This window comes from Sus scrofa, chromosome 2, assembly GCF_054392235.1.
Source record: "Sus scrofa isolate SSC_HxYL_T2T_F1_AM1 chromosome 2, Sscrofa_HxYL_maternal_Yorkshire_Landrace_v2.0, whole genome shotgun sequence".
Lineage (NCBI taxonomy): Eukaryota > Metazoa > Chordata > Mammalia > Artiodactyla > Suidae > Sus > Sus scrofa.
Window position 1 is genome coordinate 148868537 of NC_139384.1, and position 18631 is coordinate 148887167.

At 46.6% G+C, this 18631-nt stretch overlaps 1 protein-coding gene across 1 annotated transcript in view; it reads right to left on the reverse strand.

The window, feature by feature from the left end:
- Positions 1–18631, reverse strand: part of TRPC7 (transient receptor potential cation channel subfamily C member 7) — a gene marked incomplete at its 5' end in the record, with an annotated part of 128444 nt that overhangs the window by 43232 nt on the left and 66581 nt on the right. Inside the window, 2 exon segments of the mRNA NM_001145753.1 lie at positions 4010–4226; positions 13094–13258. Of these exon segments, the coding sequence (NP_001139225.1) occupies positions 4010–4226; positions 13094–13258 (382 nt within the window).

An 18631-nucleotide genomic window follows, 5' to 3' on the forward strand; every position in this document is an offset into this window, starting at 1 on the left:
CGGTCCTTTTGAATATTCCCTGAACACTAGTTAGGACTGCATAGAGTGAAACTCTGCAAATAGCAGCCAGAGAGCTGCAAGCTGAACAGTTGGCAGAGCTCACCCAGCTTGGAGAGATGTTTGAGCTCTGACCATCCCGAGTTGCGAGTCCTTGTTGATAACCCAGGGCATTGGGTAGGGACCCCATATGTGTGTCTCTGTAGGATAAGGATGATCAGATCCACTCTAAGAAAGTTTGAAAAGAACCAAACTCATCGATAAGAATTTAACAGCCTGACAGAATAAAGCAAAAAAAAAAAAAAAAAAAAACTGTTTAAAGAAAGACAACAAAATCCAGATGCTCACCATTCAGTCCGAAATTACTAACACGCCAGACGTAGGAAAATCTGATCCATGTGAGGGGAAAAACCAGTAACCCAGAAATGGTAGAGGTGCGGAAATTAGAAGTCAAGGATCTTATAACAGTCGTGACTGTAAACATGTACATGGTGGAGTTCCCTTCATGGCCCAGTGGTTAACAAACCCACCTAGGCTCCATGAGGATGCAGGTTTGATCCTTGGCCTCGCTCAGTGGGTTAAGGATCCGGTGTTGCTGTGAGCTGTGGTGGAGGTTGCAGACACAGCTTGGCCGTGGCTGTGGTGGAGGCCGGCAGCTGTGGCTCTGATTCGACCCCTAGCCTGGGAACCTCCATATGCTGTGGTTGCTGCCCTAAAAAGCAAAAAAAAAAAAAAAAAAAAAAAAAAAAAAAAAAAAGAAAAAAGAAAAAAAAGTACATTATGTTCAAGGATTTAAAGGAAAATGGAAACATAACAAGGAAGGAAATGAAAGCTATGAAGAGAACCAAGTAAAATTTGAAAGGGTTGAAAAATACAATATTTGAAATGAAAAACTCAGTGGTTGGGGATTAAAATCACAGATAATGCAGAAAAATATCAGTAAACTTACAGCACAGAAAGATTGAAAAAAAAGTAAAAATTTTTTTTAGGATGCACACAAAAATATTTATAGATGAAATTTTATGATACTTGGGATTTGATTCAAAATACTGCAGGGTTGGGAGAAGGGAAGTAGGATGAAACAAAGCCTTGTCTTGCTAACTGTTGAAGATGAGGGATTGGTCCATAGGGCTCATTACAATCTTCTCTTGGTGTTTGCAGTTCTTAAAATTATTGATGATGGTGAAAGTTTGAAAAATAAAATCTAGGTAAGAAAAAGCAGTTGGGATCTTTCTTCTGTCTGAAATGTACTAGGAAATAGATCAATGAAAAATAATGCTTCCTCTGTACAATACTCTGGAAAACTCAGCTTTGCTCTAGTGGGTAGGAACTGGGACCGACTGCGAAAGCTGGGACCTCTGTAACTAGTGGTGCTTCCCTCTCGTTGGGATGATGCTCTGACATTAGGAAGAGAAGTATGAGGACTCAGGAAGAAGTCATGGCTCCGTGGGAGTCCCGTGGTTAACACGTGGTAGCACCCCCACTGAAGGGGACGTGTACTCACTCACCAGTCTTCTGCCTGCTGTCCAGGTGGGGAAATGGGGTGGGTAAGTCATTGGTGCCATAAATACTGAATTTTGTACATAAACCCAACATGCGAGGTTTTTTCCCCCCTTAAGTTATGTCTTAGTTTGGGTTGCTCGTTAAAGTACCACAGAGTGAGTGGCTTATAAATGACAGAAATTTATTTCTCACAGTTCTGGAGGCTGAAAGCCCAAGGTCAGGGCGCCAGCATGTTTGGGTTGTGGTGCGAGCCCTCTTTAAAAATTGCAAACTGCTTGCTCTGTCCTCACAGGGCAGAGAGAGGGTGAGCAAGTTCTCTGGGGTACCTTTTATTTGGGTGCTAATCCCATTCGTAAGATTTCCATCTCATGGCCTAAGCATCTCCCAAAGCCCCCACATCTCATCACATTACAAGTAGTTTTGTTTTTTTGTTTTTTGTTTTTTTTTTTTCCTTTTTTGGGCTGCACCTGTGGCATATGGAGGTTCCCAGGCTAGGGGTTGAATCGGAGCTGCAGCTGCCAGCCTACATCACAGCCACAGCACCATGGGATCTGAGCCGCATCTGTGAGATACACCACAGCTCATGGCAACGCCTTAACCCACTGAGTGAGGCCAGGATCAAACCCAAGTCCTCATGGATACTAGTTGGGTTGGTTACCACTGAGTCACAATGGGAACTCCTGGAATTAGGATTTTAACATAGGAATTTTGGGGGACAGGAGTTCCCATTGTGGTTCAGTGGAAACGAATCCAACTAGGAACCATGAGGTTGCTGGTTCGATCCCTGGCCTCGCTCAGTGGGTTAAGGATCTGGCATTGCCATGAGCTGTGGTGTAGATTGCAGATGCAGCTCAGATCTGATGTTGCTGTGGTCCTGGCGTAGGCCAGCGGCAATAGCTCTGATTAGACCCCTAGCCTGGAAACCGCCATATATCCGGGGTGCAGCCCTAAAAAAAAAAAAAAAAAAGGCAAAAAAAAAGAATTTTGGGGGACATAAATCTTCAGTCCATTGCAAAGTGCCTAGTGTTAAGGTGCTTAATGGAGTTAAATTGAAGGTGGGGGCAGTATACTAGGGAGAATTGGGCTAGACTCTGAACTGTGAAGGTGAGGCCACAAAACTTACTCTGCAGTAGGCTTTAATCTTCCTTTCCAGCTTGAATGCCAGTGGGCCTTTGGTTACAGGCTTGGCGCTTGATTGAAAGCTCTTGGGATGCTAGTGTGCCTTTCTTTCTCTGCCCTTTGGGTCAAAACATCCTTCTCATCACTCTCTGCCTAGAGAGAGATTCAGCTTAGAGACCACGCTCCCAGTTGTTCTCAGTATGGGAATCTGCAGGCTGTTCTCCAGTGGCTCAGCTCTCGTGGCTCCCTTAAGCAATACTGTTCGATTAGCATAGGGGGTGCATGGGCTGTCTTTTCAGGTATCTGTTCTTTCGTGAATTTGTTGATTGACGGTACAGATGCCATGTCCCTGTACATTTTGACTCATTGCTTGCGAATGTAAAGGTATTGGAAATTACACCACTATTGACTTTTTGTTAAGAAAGGCAACTGGGGTGAATACCATGAGGGCAGTTGCATTAATTGATCAAATCTTCATACTACATAGTTAATTTTTTTTTTAATCTCCAGTTCTGTTTTACTCAAAACATTCTCATCAAATTCAAATCTTTTTGTTGTAAATCTTACAATTTATTGTTCGAGTTTTGGTTATATACAGTGTTACTGTATTATAGCTTTTACAGTTGATTGTTTTTTCTTACCACGTCTGATTTTCTTTTACCCATTAGTGTTGCATTTTTCAGTGTTAGAAAAATCTGTAACACATTTGGTCATGTACAAGTTTAGCCATTACTGGTTTTATTTTTTCTTGCTTATTTATACTAGTAATAGTTCTTATGAGTAAGGCAAAGAGAGAGAGCTTTTCTTGGCCAGTCATGGAGGCAGCTGTGAAGAATTTCCTTGACAATTTCAGTGGCAGACCTTGGCAGCACAAAATAGCACCACAAAGAGGAGTTTCACAGCTTCATTGTGTTCATTCACACAAATAATAAGAACGTATTACTCCCCTAACTTTTTAGATTTATATTATCCCTATTCTACTATATATCAGGATTCAGTGGTAACAGAAAATATCTTTTGAGCTATGTACTTTTATGCTTTTTTTTTTTCAGAAACAAAACTCGATTTCCTAAGGCTTCTAATAGACTATACTTAAACGAGCAAAACCATATGTTTTCCCACACAATTTCCAACCACTTCTATATGCCTATGAGGAAAAGTACAGAACGACCTTCCCCCACACATCTCCTTTCACCACTGGGAGTTTATGTTACAGGTCTGTGCATCTTTTACACCAGCACCTGCAGAGATCGACTGGTCCTTTACTTAGCATGTGTCTACCATGCGTGCATTTGAGGGCAGAGGAAGGGCTTCTGCAGCCAGGGTGTAGCAGTGTCCTATTGTAATTAGGGGAGGAGAGAATAAAAGACCGCGTGCGTGTCGGGCTTACCCAAGACCCACTCCATGATGAGCATTTCCGTCCAGGAGAACTGCGTGGTTTTCACTCTGAAGATCTGTTTCGGGTAGTCGGTGAAGGTTTCGTTGGGCAGGGTTTTCACGCCTTCAAAGCGGTCCGATGCGTTCACAACTAAGAGCCCCAAGAAGATTGTAAAGGAAACGGCATGGGCTACAAATTTCATGAACGGGCTCCTCAGGGTTCGTCCTAGCTGGAAACAAAAGGTGGACAAGACACATTAACCTGGCAGCTCCAGGCAGGTGCAGGGCCCTCTTTCACCCACTTTTGCCAAAGGTTGAACCAGGGGATCCGCCATCTGGGACAGAAGCCACTGACTGAACCCAGACATTTTCTCAAGCGCTTTTATGTTAGAGGCTGCCTGCCCAAATCCATCGTCTAGAGACTTTAATTTTTCCTGTTTAGGAGACGCACTGAGGGTGGTAGGAGGAAGGAGTAGAGCCGACTGAGGGCCGCCCTGTTATAGTCTGACTGCACTGCTACCCCAACACATGCGGGTGCATGTCATGCTCTTTGACCCTAGATAATATAATCTGTTTCAATAGGGTTCACAATTTAAAAAAATACACTTTGGATATGCTCTGTTGCTCTTCTGTCTATTTGCTCGAATTTGAGCCTAGATGATGTATTTTCAGTATTTCTTCTACCTTGGTAAATGTATTTAAAGCTGTGCATTTCCCTCTAGGTACTGCTTTAGCTCTGTTCCTGTAAAGTTTGACATGTCTCATTTTCATGGATACTCAGTTATATTTTCTTATTTTTTAAAAAAAAATTGAATTTATTTTTATTTTTTTAAATTACAGTGTAGTTGATTTACAGTGTTTCCTCAAGTTCTGCTGTACAGCCAAGTGACCCAATCACACGCATTTCCCTGTGCTGTACAGTAGGGCCCCAAGTATAAATATTTTTTTAAATTCCCCTTTTGATTTCATGTTTAGCTCCAAGGTTAGTTTCCAGTCATAGAGGACTTTCCCCGCCTGCTTTTAAAAATCCTGATTTTATTGCAGCATGTGTTTGGCTCAGAGCCTCTGTGACACTACCCTAAAACTTGTTGAGGCGTTCCTCATGTCCCGGTACATGATTAACTTGTGCAGTTGTTCCACGTGAGCCCGAAGTGATCCTGTGGGTAACAGGTATTGGTTACATCTTCTTATCCCTGTCTTGCCGTCCAAAGGCCACTTGGCTCTTCGAGGAGTAAACTGGGGGCTGCACAGTGCGTCTTTGCTGACCCCTGTCAGTGAATTCATTTGGGTCTCTTCTAGGTCACTGCCATCCCCCCCTACGCAGGAGAGCACCAAGTCTCACCCCTCACCCAGGTATACTAATAAGATAGGAGCAAAGAGGGAAACCTTTCCTGGAGCTCAGTTCCTTCTCAAGGGGAGACGTTCAGTTACAGCCAGTGTGCAATTAATTGATGTTCATGCCCGGCCTCGTTCAGGAGCCTAGAGTGTAGGCATGCAGAGTATTAGTTCACGAGAAGATCAGTTATGTGGGTTTCTCGGGTAAAAGTTCCCTACCTCTGACTGTGTTCAACATAGCACTTGTAAATCAGACGGCTCGATAATGTTCTTGTAATGCTTCAGCATGGTAGTCATCCACGTTAATGGTGCTAGTTATTGTAACGTTTTAATGTCATAGAACCCATCTATTGACATTAAAAAAAGATCATTTTAATCTTCTTTCAAAAACTGTATTTCAAGTCTGGACATTGGAAATTCCTACCTGTGCTGGAAATTGTTTGGATTCACCTGCATTGTCAAATTGTCATATGACACTAGAATAACTTCAGAGATAGAGACCATGTTTCCCTGAAAACCATGGGCTCACAGAATCTTCCAGATGACATTTCTTTGTAATTTTTAACCTTATTATTTACAGAATAGGGACTGTAGATTATTTTTTTTTTGCATCGGTATATGTACTAAATTCAGAATGCAAAGATTGAATATAAGGACAAATAGATTTCTCACATAAGTTCAGTTAAAAAATGAATCAAACCATGTCTCATTTTGAGCTATGTGATGTCAATACCTGCTTTGAATTTCTCATCGTTTTACTTGGCTGTGTTGGCATGCTGGAGTACCATTTCTTAACCAGCATTCTGGGCTGCTTTGGTGTATGTGGGAGACATCCTTAAAGAGTCTTTGCATTGCTTCCTGTCATGTGTCTGAGCTGAGGCAGTGGTGAGGGGCGAATAAAGATAGAGAATGTCTAGGGGAAGGCTGAGGAGAGGGTAAGGGATATAGATCTTGCATGTCCCTGTAGGTCCTAGAAATGTCCGAAAAAGATGGAGAACACGTAGGCAGATACAGCTCTTAAGGGTGTGATGGCTAAGCTTCCTCAACATGTATCAGCGGGCTCTACCTGACATCTTCCATTGACCGACTGGATGAGGCTATGGGGACACCTCTCCATCGTCTCATGTAGATGAGGCACTGATTTCAGGAATTTGCATGCAGGTGCATGCTGGCCCTGGGCTCCCCGCAAGAGCTGCTTTGAGGAATTTAATGTTCTCTTTGTTCTCTCTTTCAAGTTGTTCTCTTCTGGCAGAAGATGCATCTGTGAAACTTACTGTATTTATTGCAAACCGTAAGAAAAACCCTGATAAGGCCCTGTGGTGATGTGGAGGTGACCCTGGGCTCAGTCCCGCTTGGTTGAAGCCATTGGAAGAAAAGCGAGGTTAAGAATTGATGTACTTTTCCTATTTTTCTTTCGGCTCGAAGGCATCTTTTTAACTGGTAAAACTTTGATAGAGGTCGGATGAGAGCAAATCATTTCAGTGATTTCCTTGTCCTTTTTTTTTTTTTTTTCGGTGACAGTCCCTGTTTGTCTCAATTTTTTGAAGCCAGTTATGCTTGGGGAAAACTTCCTCCTCTCACAAAGCTCCCAGGTGAAGCAAAAGAAAAAAGTCAACGAATCTATACCAGCAGCTCTTAGCTGGGAAATCATTAAAGCTGGGTCAGGTCACAGCACTAGGTATAAAAAGAGATGGTGGAGCTTCAGGAGATACAGGCCTTGGCCTGCTGCCGCCTGAAGAGCAAAACTGGTGAGTGTGAAGCAGGGACTAAAGCAGCTCTGTCATGACTTGGCCCTTATGAGCTGAGAACATATCAGGATGTCCAAGCTGACCGTCCTCAGTCAGGTCACCGCAGGCTTCCTGAGTGCTCAGTGGTCTCTTACTCTGGGAAATACGGGAACAGGAGAGTAACCGAGTAGCGCCCCTGCCTGAGCTCCAAGAGATGGCATCCTTGAGCCCTCTGGGTGGGCACCTGCTTTTACTTGTTGGCATACCTCTGTGTTCCACGCCACTGGGCATGCTTAGCCCACACGTGTAAGCACCTAAGTGGGACCTGGGGGCCACATGCCAATAAGGTGGGAATGACAGCGGTAGAGCAGAGAAGGTTCCCAGCATCTCTCCCCAGTCTGAACTGCCAGGTCTTCCTCATCAAATCCCTGTCACTCATGGCCAGCCAGCCAGCCACCAGTAGCCACAAGCAAGGGCTTAGTATACAAGCTGTTCACATCTCCATGGAGGCAGACTTGGGATCAAGCATTTTAGAAAGAAACATGCAAGGCTGGAGTGGTTCTCAAATTTTTGAAAGATCCTGGTTAAATTAATGGCAGATTCCTCAGATGCTCCCTAAAACATTCGTTTTCAAAATCCCTAACCAAAGGCTTAGGAGTCTTCTTTCTTTGGGGCGGGGGAAGTGCTCACTAGGTGTCTCTGATCGTTGTGTTTTCACGTTACCATAAGCTTCCACCTTTGGTCCTGGGGGCTGAAGAGGTGCTAGGTAGTAGTGGGATTTTAAAGGTAGGGCTTCTAGGAGTTCCCGTCGTGGCTCAGTGGTTAACAAATCCGACTAGGAACCATGAGGTTGCGGGTTCGGTCCCTGCCCTTGCTCAGTGGGTTAAGGATCCGGCGTTGCCATGAGCTGTGGAAAGGTAGGGCTTCTAGGGAAGGAGAAGAAAGGAGGAGAGATAGTCATGTGGTGGTTCTGACTCCTCCCTTCTAGAAAAGTCCTGCTAAATATCTGAATCAAATTCATTCCAAGGTCAGCTCCTCAGAAGCTAGGATGTTTATTTACCTTTAGCGTTGAGGGTTGTAATGCTGCCGATGTAACCGTAACCGAGGTGGGGCTGGGGAGGGCTGCTGTGTCCATGTGTAAGGTGCAGTGGCTGAGGTCAGGTCTCTGGAGCCAGGGTTTATTAGTTAATTTATTTATTTTTACTTTCTAGGGCCACACTGGAGGCACATGGAAGCTCCCAGGTTAGGGGTTGAATCGGAGCTACAGCTGCCAGCCTGCACCACAGCCACAGCAACGCGGGATCTGAGCTGTGTCTGTGACCTACACCACAGCTCACGGCAATGCTGGATCCCTGATCCGCCAAACATGACCAGGGATCATGGATCCTCATGGATACTAGTCGGAGTCGTTTCCCCTGCACCACAAGGGGTACTCCCTGGAGCCAGGGTTAAAAATCACAGCTCCATAGTTTCTGGCATTTAATCCCTTTGTTTCTCAGTTTCTTCATCTGGGTGATGGAGGTGAAATAGTACTTATTACACAGGGTTGATGTAGGGAGTGAATTATTTACTATGTGCAAAGCAGAGCAGTTCCTGGTACAGAGGAAACACTCGGTGTGGCACTGGAGGACCTCAGGCAATTCCCCTAAAGGGGAAACTTAAAATAGAGTCGACGAACTCTTGAAAAGGGCTCACAAGGAAGACCTATTCAGAGCCCTTATATGTGTATGTTACCAGCTCTTTGGGGGGGTACTATCTTTGTGCAAATTGATGTGGACAGTGAAGGTGATGGACATAAGAAAAGCTATGAGCTGGTCTTCCCTTCAAAGTTGCTGATTTCTAGCGGGAACAGAAACGGGCAAAACACTGTGGTAGGGAATGGAGCATTTTGCAGAGCTCAGACTGGGCTACGTATGAAAGTGATCAGCTTTTTAGCACTTCTGAATCCTCTCCAAGCAGGATGACACGTGATGGACTCTGGATTTGATGACAGATGCTTTTGTAACAAAAGAGTTAAAAATGCTCTCTTTCTTGGCATAGATTTCCCCTCCTTGGCAATGGTTTTAAAGTTGCACGTGGTGGCTTCCTTTAATCTGGAGTAGCTCTCTGCTAGAGACAGATGAGCAGGGCACAGAGGCCTGTGGAGGCACTGTCCCCTCTCTGTTGGCCCTGGGCCACATGGTTTGAGGATCTTAGCTTCAAAGCCTTTCAGCCTCGATAAGGCTGGGACCTTCAAAGGCTGCAGTCACTCCTGCCTTCCTCACTAGATGCTTTTGTTTGGAATGGGGCCGAAGGGGTTGGAGGCAATGGCTAGCATTTTACTCTTCAAGAAAGAATTATTGGCAGTCAGGACTATTAGGTTTCATAGTACACAGACATCAGGTCGCTGTCTAAAGCTGTTTCCAGCTCTCCCTGCCTGAGTCCAGGGACTCATACAGAAGGACAGTTGGACTGCAGAGGTTCCCCTCTTGCACTTTTGTAATGAGAACCTGTGTGGTTCCTCCAGACTTTCACGATGCCGACTTCTGCTCCAGCCCCCCTGCCCTTGAAGACGATTGCTGTTTTTTCAGCTCTCAGATGCTTAACAGTCTAAATGAGGAGTTAGAATGGAAAAGCCAAGGATAGAAAACCACCCAATCAGTCCTGAAAGCCCTTTGGCGCCCTCGTATAGAGGATGAAGAGCTCTCCGGGGAAAGATCTGCCTGAGAGCCTCCGCGTGGACAAGAGCTCCGCGTCCCCTCGCGGGCCACCTCACCTCACCCGATGGGAAATGATAAAAAAACTCACTCTTCTCTTTGTTGATGCTGACAGATCTGTCCCTTGCTCCAGACCTGAGTTACCACCGTGTGTACCTGTCTGTGACTTGGCTGCCCTCTTCACTCACTGTGTTAGCAAGCTCAACTGCTGTGGACACTCTTCACCTGTAATCTCTTTATACAGCTGTTTTTCTAGGGACCCTCAGACACTATGTAAAGATATAATTGGCAGCTTTGGAAAATCAGTGGGAAGGAAATGATGAGGTCATTCTGGCAGGCTAATCAAGTAATTTTGGCGTCCCTAATAGTCCCTAAATTAGGACTGCAACTCTTAGGAAGTAAAGGCACCATTAAGCTGGAAACAGAAATCTCAAAATTTTCTAGACACTGACGGACATTAGCTGATTGATGAAGTTTAGCAGTGACATTTTATGAATACTTTTTTTTTTGTTTTGGTCTTTTTAGGGCCACACCTGCAGCATATGGAAGTTCCCAGGCTCGGGGTCAAATCAGAGCTGTAGCTGTCGGCCTACACCACAGCCACAGCAACTCGGGATCCGAGCAGTGTCTGTGACCTACACCACAGCTCGTGGTAAGGCCAGATCCTTAACCCACTGTGTGAGGGCAGGGATCAAGCCTGCGTCGTCATGGGTACTAGTCATGTTCATTACCACTGAGCCACCCTGGGAGGTCCTATGAATACATTTATCAAAGAGAGTCAGGGCTTAATTTCTATTAGGGAGGTACAGTAAGACCATTAGCATGTGAATTGCTAGAATGACACTGGCTCTTCCATGCAATTACTGGACAGATACAGAGGCGGTGACCCCTTGGGTGGAGGGGCACGAGCTTGTTCGCAAAGCTCCCCCTGCCTCTGTGCCACTCTTCTGGAGAGGACATTGTATTCTGGGGATCAGGAGCCTTCAGAGAGGGCTGGTTTCTTCACGCAGAAGCTGCACCTTCTCTGTAATCTCCAGAAATGTAATATCCCTGCCAAACTTGAAAAGATTTCTTTCTAAATGGTGAGAGAAAAGACTAAAAATGTCTTGACTGTTTTTATCTGGCCTTTGGCTGCCTAAGAGCAGGTTTGACAAGCTCTTGAATGAGGGAGTCTTTCTTTGGAATGAGCATTGTCACCAGAAGTTATCACATGCCATGGAATAATGCTTGTCACTCTGCTATGGACACAGCCTCCACTGCATGGAGCTCAGACTTGGAGCCAAGAAAGTGCAAAGAAACCACAAGCAGCTTAATGACAAGCTCATGTTTACATCTCGAATGCTCTTTTCCTGTCTTACTGGACATTCCAGGAGCATAAAATGCCAGTCAGATAAGTATCTGCACAGAGGAGAGGAAGATCTAGCCATGGGGGCAAACTTTCCTGCAATCATTTCTTCTAGAATATTCTACTGTAAGTCTGATTCTGTAGTCCATAGTGGCATCAGTCTCTTGAATTTACTGAGTCCCCAGAAAGTCCAGGGTTCCTCCCATCTCCACACATCTTTTTTTTTTTTTTTAATCACATTTGCATGATATTGACCAAGATTTTTCTTCTCAGACTTACTGAAAGTCTAAAAAATTGAGTCAGCAGCTGGCATATACTCTCTTTTGGTACATTTCCCCAGGAGGGCAGAGGGAAACCAGTTTGCTGGGGTGGGCTAGTCCCAGTTCTCTGGCAGCTGTCACTTTAAGGTTTTGCAGCAAAAGTGAGGATTGGCAGTGCTTGGCTCTTATTTTAATATTGGATGTCCTAGAATGAGCTTGGGCTTAGAGGGTGTGGAGGCTAGCATCCCCCCTCCATCTGGGCTCTGGCTGAAGGCAGCCATGTAACTTGCAGATGAGATGATTCCAGTATGAAAACATGTGCCTGAAACCAGGGACCAGCTCTAATCCAGTTTTAAACGTGGTTAGTCTTTTTTCACTCACTGTGCTTTTTCCAGCTTATGATAAAGATGGAAAAAATTGCCATCACCACCGTATATATCATTTGGGGAGTTCTGATTGAGAGATCTGTGTTATGGTAGACTGCCTTAGAAACAAAATCCTCAGTATGTAAGACTGAACACCACAACTGTTCAGTATGAGGGCTTTTAATTTTAATACCATTCTGAGTCCTGATTTCTTTCTCTGCCACTCCTCCTACTCTAAGGCACTCAGTTCATGGCCTGCCTGGTTAGGTGGCATCATTTTTGTCCTGGCATGAGTTTTCTCTTGACGGAGTTGACAAGAGGATCCATTCACTGATGACACTTTCATTAACTGCATTAGCTGATCAAATTCCATGTGGGACTAATCTCCCTATAGTCATATTTCTTCTACTCAATGTTGATGACCTAAGCTTAATTCCTTTTTTTAATGTATCACAAATTAAATGCAGTTTTGAAAACTTTAATGACCACTTAACCCATGAAACACATTTCAGAGTTTCTTCATGGTTTGGATTTATAGGCACTAACTCTTGGTCGAAGCTGGAGTGACTGCTGGCACATTCTGTGGCTTTGGGTCAGAAGGCTGGGCTGTGGGGAGGATGGAGCAGGAGGTGTGGCAGCTGGGCACCTACAGGCTCTGCTCCCCTTACAGGTGGGCAGCAGACATTCCCCCTTCTAGGGAGGAAAGAACCCAGCTTTGCACCTTTCAAGCTCTCCTGCTCATTCCCTTTGTCTTTTATTCTTCCAGTGACCTAGTTAGTTGCTCATGTGGGGCCAGAACCCGGACAAGGAAGCCAGGAAACCAGGAAGATGTTGAGATGGGTCTGCAGTGCCCCCCGTATGAGAAGCCTTTGGCCCTCAGCTACTAGTTATTTCTCTTTTCTGAAGTTACTTGTGAAGTGAGTGGATCTTAATGTGATTGAAGGAGTGAAGTGAGCTATTCCACGGAAAGGGCTTAGCAAAAAGAAAGTACTCAATAAATGTCGGCCCCTTCCTGTTATCATCATTATAATTCCTACTACTGTGGGTTCCGAGGCCCCGTTCGGGACCTGCACAGTTAGAGCAGGAGCCATGCTTTCATTCCGCCTCGGTTCTGTCATTGACAAGATTATACCTTAGGTGCGTGAAATCGTCCATTTTATCACTCCTCTGTCTTTTAAGAAAATGATTTTAGAAAGTAAATCTTAGCATTTCCCCTCTCAAATGGTTTTCTACTTCTGCTGAGATACAAGGGCTCTTTGCTTGAAATGTGGAACATGATCAGCTGCATGTTTGGACAAGACGGACTTGAGGTTATGCTAAGTGGAGAGAAGAAGTCACCGCAACGACATGCACCTTAAGCAGTCTGTACCTTGCTGCACGGAGCAATCCAATAGGCTACGGCGAGAAAAGGGAGGCCTAGGGAGACTCCAAAGACAGCCAGGAATTTCACAGCGATAGACTGTTGACGTAAGCCTGAGAGATTTTCATACCACATGGTAAGCAATTGCTGCTGACAGTTAGGATGAGCAACGAACTGTAAAAACAAAACAAAAACAAAAACAAAACGCAAACAGGAAAATGGCATCGGTAGCACTTGAATAGCATATGAACTGCGATTAGCTTGAGTCTAACGTGTTTTCCCGGGGGTCGGGGGGTGGGGGGCCAGCCTGGGTGTTAGATCAGGAGCAGCTACGTCAGGTACCTGCTGGGCCCTTCGGACTTGGGTGTGCTGGGGGTCTTTGTGCTGTGGCTGCACAACTGGCCCCTCTCAGGACTGGCTGCCTCAGAACGTGGCACACGGAGGGCCTGAGAAGTCTCAGGCACAGAAAACTGCAGCCACCTTCGGGGTCAGTGTTGGTCTCTACTCCAAGGCGACTTATCTCTGGGCAGAGTTCATGTGGGTTTTGACGTGTTGGAATGGATGGGCACCATGAATGGGGTTTTGAGTCCCACCCAGGTTTGAATTTTACTCTACCATTTACTAGCCAGGTGGCCTTGAGACAACTGCTTAACCTCTCCGAGCCTCAGTATTGTCATCTGCAAAGCAGAGCCTGTCACATTGTCTTGCAGGACTAAACAAGACATTATAGAAAGAAGGTTCCTCTCGCTTTTCCTGTGCTGTCTAAGAAACAGTTCTTGCAGTGTTTCCAGAGGACGTATTAAAACTCCAGGATTCCCCCCGCCCCGGGATTTCACTGGGACTTGTCCCGAGTTCGTGCTGCTTTCTGTACACGTGGGAGCACTGACGCGTTGCATCCCCCGTGCGCTGGGTCCTCACTGCCACCTCCCTCTCTTGGAGCTGCCTGGTCCTAATGCCAGGCAGCAAGACCGGCCTTTTGTGGACATTTTGTTTTGCGGATTTTCCCTCTCTCGAGGTGCAACCCAGACTTACACTGGGTCCATTAGTTTTCTCAGCTGGCTGTTTGAGACTGTGGTGGAGAGAGGCAGTGTATTCACTGAGGGTTGAACCTGTAATGTTGGGATATCCGGGCAGCTGTCTTCCGCTGTGTGGACTAAGTAGCCAAACAAGCCAGAGAAAAAGAGAGACAGAAGGATGAAGTTGTATGGAAGGCTCAGATAGTGTCCCACCCTCTCTGAGGCCCAGCCTCCACTCTGCGCACCCAGCCCATGAAATACCCCTCGATTCATAGACAGCATCTTCCTTTTTCTGCTGAATTCAGCAAGTTGACTTGAGCTGCTGCAACCAAACATCCTTTTTCTGCAAATATTTAGTGCTACTTGGCCATTTGTTTCATTGATTTTGAGTCTTCACCAGTGGAAACTGGTGATAGGCAACATGCAAGTAAAATTTATGGGAATAAAGTTTCCCCTTGAGAAGATTACATTCCCTAGCTTATGTCCTCCCTGTGACAAAGGGAAGCCATTACTTGCTCTTGGCAGCCCTGCTCTTTGGCCCTGTCGGGATAGCCGTGTGCCAGAGGAGCTGGGGCCCATGGAGCAGCACAGAGAGAAGGGGCATTCTTCAGAGAGACCGACTTTTCTCCTGGACCGTAATGTCCCGGTTGCCCCCCTTGCCTCCTTGGGTAGTAAGAGGACATATACAACAATTTCTGGGAAATGCAGAACATCCCTCTTCATCATAGGAACAATATAAATAGAGCTGTTCGGAAAAATTCTCCATGCAGATGGCAACATCTTATTTCGAGTTTCTGGGAACTCACAGTAGCAGCCAAGCGATTTGTGAGGATGCGCTCAGAGCTCTGTTTGGCCCTGCAGCAGCCCCTGGTGACAGTGCCACTCAGTCATTAGCCACAAATGAGACTTTTGCAGGGAGGTAGCTTATTGGATTCATTGCAGTTTTTCCCTCAAGAACAAGAGCAACAGATTCTCCTCAACTTGGGTAGGAACCCAGGCCATCAGGGAACAGGCTTTCCTGTGCTCTTTCTGCTCACAACAAAGTGGAGCAAACAGCACAATGCCCTGTAGGTCTTTGAGTAATTCTCAGAGTCATGCCATGGTCCCATAGTGGGCCGCCTTGTGGGTGTGGGGGGCAGTCATCTCAGGGCCTGGGCATGCCATGGTCCCATAGTGGGTCACCTTGTGAGTGTGGGGGGCAGTCAGTTTTATTTTTCAACAGTTAGCACCTCTGGGTACTGAGACAGCCCTGCTCTTGGAAACTCACAGTCCGATTAGAAGGTGAGACTGAGGCCCGTGAAGTAGCAGAAAGACCACTAAGCTCAGCCTAGGGCTCTGGGCACTGTAGCTACTCTGGAAGGACTCCCGCCCTGGTCCCCACCACTGGCCTCTTTGTGTTTGTCTAGGGAGAACCCACCCATGCTGCTTCTGCTGCCTCCTGCAGACAAATTGGCCCAACAGATCAGGCAGCAGAGCAGGAGGGGGAAGAAATTGTGAGAGAGGACACAGTGGGAACCATTCCGACCCACCTTTACTTGCCTCAGGGGAGGACACCGGTCCCAGCTGAACTAAGGAGCTCTTTCTCAAGACTCTGTCCTCCTCTGATTATTAATTTCCTCTGTCCTCCTTTATTAATTTCCACTTCGGCATTTCTTCGTCCACAATAAAGCAACCTAGCTATTTATTTGTAGACAAACTTTGTAATATAATGTCTGCCATAAAGCTGACAGCAGCTGATAGCTGAAGCCCAAATTATTTATCTTTATATGGGTACTTTTCTATATCTGGAGCAGGTCTTTGAAGTCACCTTCATGACATATGGTTCAATGTGCATCAAAGGATTTTTTTTTCCCACTATGCTTTTGAAACAGAGAAACATCATTCTTGACCCCAGGAAGATGAGAGTAGCAGGAGGCCCACCATCCAGACTCAAAGAACACCCTAACTGGAATGGAACAGAGGACAGGCCAGGGGACAAAGGCAGGAAGAACTCCTGGGGGAGGGAGCAGGGGAAGGCTTTTCAAAGGCAAGGTCAGAGAGGCACAGAGGCAGAAGAGCCCACAGCTGGATAGACTAGAATTTCCATTCTGTCCATCCGTGTTGTCTCGGGCCTTCGTTCTTTAACGTCTGGCTCAGGAAAGGATGGAGTGATGGAAGGAAGGCTCACCCCAGGAGGTTTGCCCAGGCCCTTCGTGCCCCTGAGGCGCTCTGGACTGAGAGCCCGGTAGGGAAGCGTTTATGAGGAGCTTTAAGGGAAGCGCTGGTGTGATCACCTCCGTTTTCCCAGCGACGTGATTCACACTCTTCCTAGAGAGGAAGGGCCTGGAGCTGAGGCTCTGTTAAGGTGGGCTTCGTGGAGCTGAGCGGCCGCTCCGGAAAATACGCATCACACCATACCCACACGTGGGCTGGACTCTTCCAGAGAAGCGGGTTGGGGTGGGGTGCCAAGACGTTCCTTCGCCAGGAGAGCCAGGAGGGAGCTGTGAGGTAGAGTTCCCTCTAAGGGAAAAGGAGGCTGGGAAGCAGGACCTGAGGGTCAGGAGGGACCAGCGTTCATGTGGCTGCTGGTTCTTGACTCCCTCTCAAGCCGGTTATTCTGGTGACATGTTTGACCAGCCTTCATATTTAGTGTAACAACATTTGTACCTAAGGCTAGTTTTCTGTGAAAATCTCACCCAAACTTCCTGTTTCTCCCAGCCCCTGGTGACCTAATGAGACTATAATGCTGGCATATGAGACCTTTGGGGAATATTGGCCAAATCTTCATTCTTACATTGCTTTTACTTGATCCATGAGCTGCTGTGTTTCTTTTATAGCTCAAAGGAAATTTTCTCTTTCACTCTTTCCCCTGCTTTGTTATCCATTCACAGGAAGTATCTGGTATTTTACAAATAGATTGTTGTTAAAGAGCCATCAACCTTCCTTAACTAACTGTTGAGGGCTGTTTCCTGGGCTTTGGGGCCATGTATTCACATGACATCAGACTGCGACTCTCCTGATGGGGGGTGTTTACGTGTGTGGACTGGCGCAAGGCTGCTTAAGTCCTGGCGCTGCCATACGCAGGCCCTGTGCTCTTAGGTCATTGACTCTTTCCACGCTTTTTCTGTAAAAGGAGGCTAAGAATGAGAATTAAGTGAGTGAGTGTTTATAAAGTGTTCAGGACAGTACCTGGTGAATAGTAAGTGTTGTATGAGCATTTGATAAATGAAAATAAGCCTGGGACCCTTCTTTCGTTCCCCATTTTTACTTCTCCCTCTTCTTCTTGTTTCTCTGCCCTCCTCGCCGCTCCCTGTGGAACTTCTCCACCCTCCTGTACCGTTATTCTGACCTCCACGTTGTTTCAGCAGAGTTTCTTGAAGGGCCGGGGCCTTCGGAAAGGTTCATACTGCCTAACAGGTGGGTGACAGGTGGGCGAGTCCCCAGTCCCTCCCTCCTCATCCTCCAGTGACAGTGCAGCTTGGTTTTTCCGGGCAGTTGGCCGACGATGGACTGGTTTCTGCGAGGACAGTTAGGGTCACCCTCACGTCTGACGACCTGCACGCTGACCCTCCCTTCCTCTCTGGAGCGCCCCGTCAGTGAGGAACCTGCAGCAGTACTTCTCTCTCCTTAACAGCCCTGCTCTCCTCCACCGTAAAACCTCTTCAATCCTGTATGTTGCCCTTTGCGGCAGGAGGGGAGGAGGGCTGCATCGGAGCTCAGAGGCTCTGAGGCTGTGTGATTTCCGTATCCCTGAAGCACAGATTTCCCTCTCTGACCATAGGCCTCGTTTACACAATAATGAGATGTGGCAGTGCTTGATTTGATAAGCTGAAGAGTAACTTAGCTGGGAAAAAATGCGTGAAATCCAGTGCTGATGGAGAAAATGACCTTATTTTATGTAGATAAACTATCCAAAGCTGCTGCGACCATGGCCAGGATTTTCCATGAAGCTCATCGCCAGCTTTTCCTAATGGGAACCCGCCCCCCCAAACTGTCCAGATAGGCAGAAAGAGACAGACACTGTACCAGTTCTCAGGTGGATTTTCTTAGTGTGGGCAGTCATCCTGAATTAGAATAATTCTCTGGTGCCCTTTCCTATTCGGAGCATCTCGTAGGCTGGGCTTCAGAGGTGCCAGTGGTCTTGCCTGCCGTTTTGTCTTGGCAAAGCTCTCAAGTCGTGGACGTTGAGGAGGGAAGCAGAGACATAGAAATGCCTGTGGTTGACTAGTTTGTTGATTTGTTCTTTCATTCGTTTAACCACCGTTTCCTCAGTGCCCCCCTCTGACCAGGCACCGAGCCCTGCACTGGAAGCACAGGTTGTAGTCCTCGTCCGCTCGCGGGGCTCTTAGCTCTGTGACTCTGGGAGTGGAATGAGGCTTAGCCGTAACACCCCGCCAGCTCCGGAGTCGGCCCTCCCCAGATGAATGAACACTGGATGATGGTCCCATCAGTGTGCTTTCTCCTGCTGCCCCCTCCCTGTGAGACCCGCTGCTGAGAGCTGCACATCCTTGGCACAGCGAGTCGCTTTGCCTACATCGATAACCTTCCGACT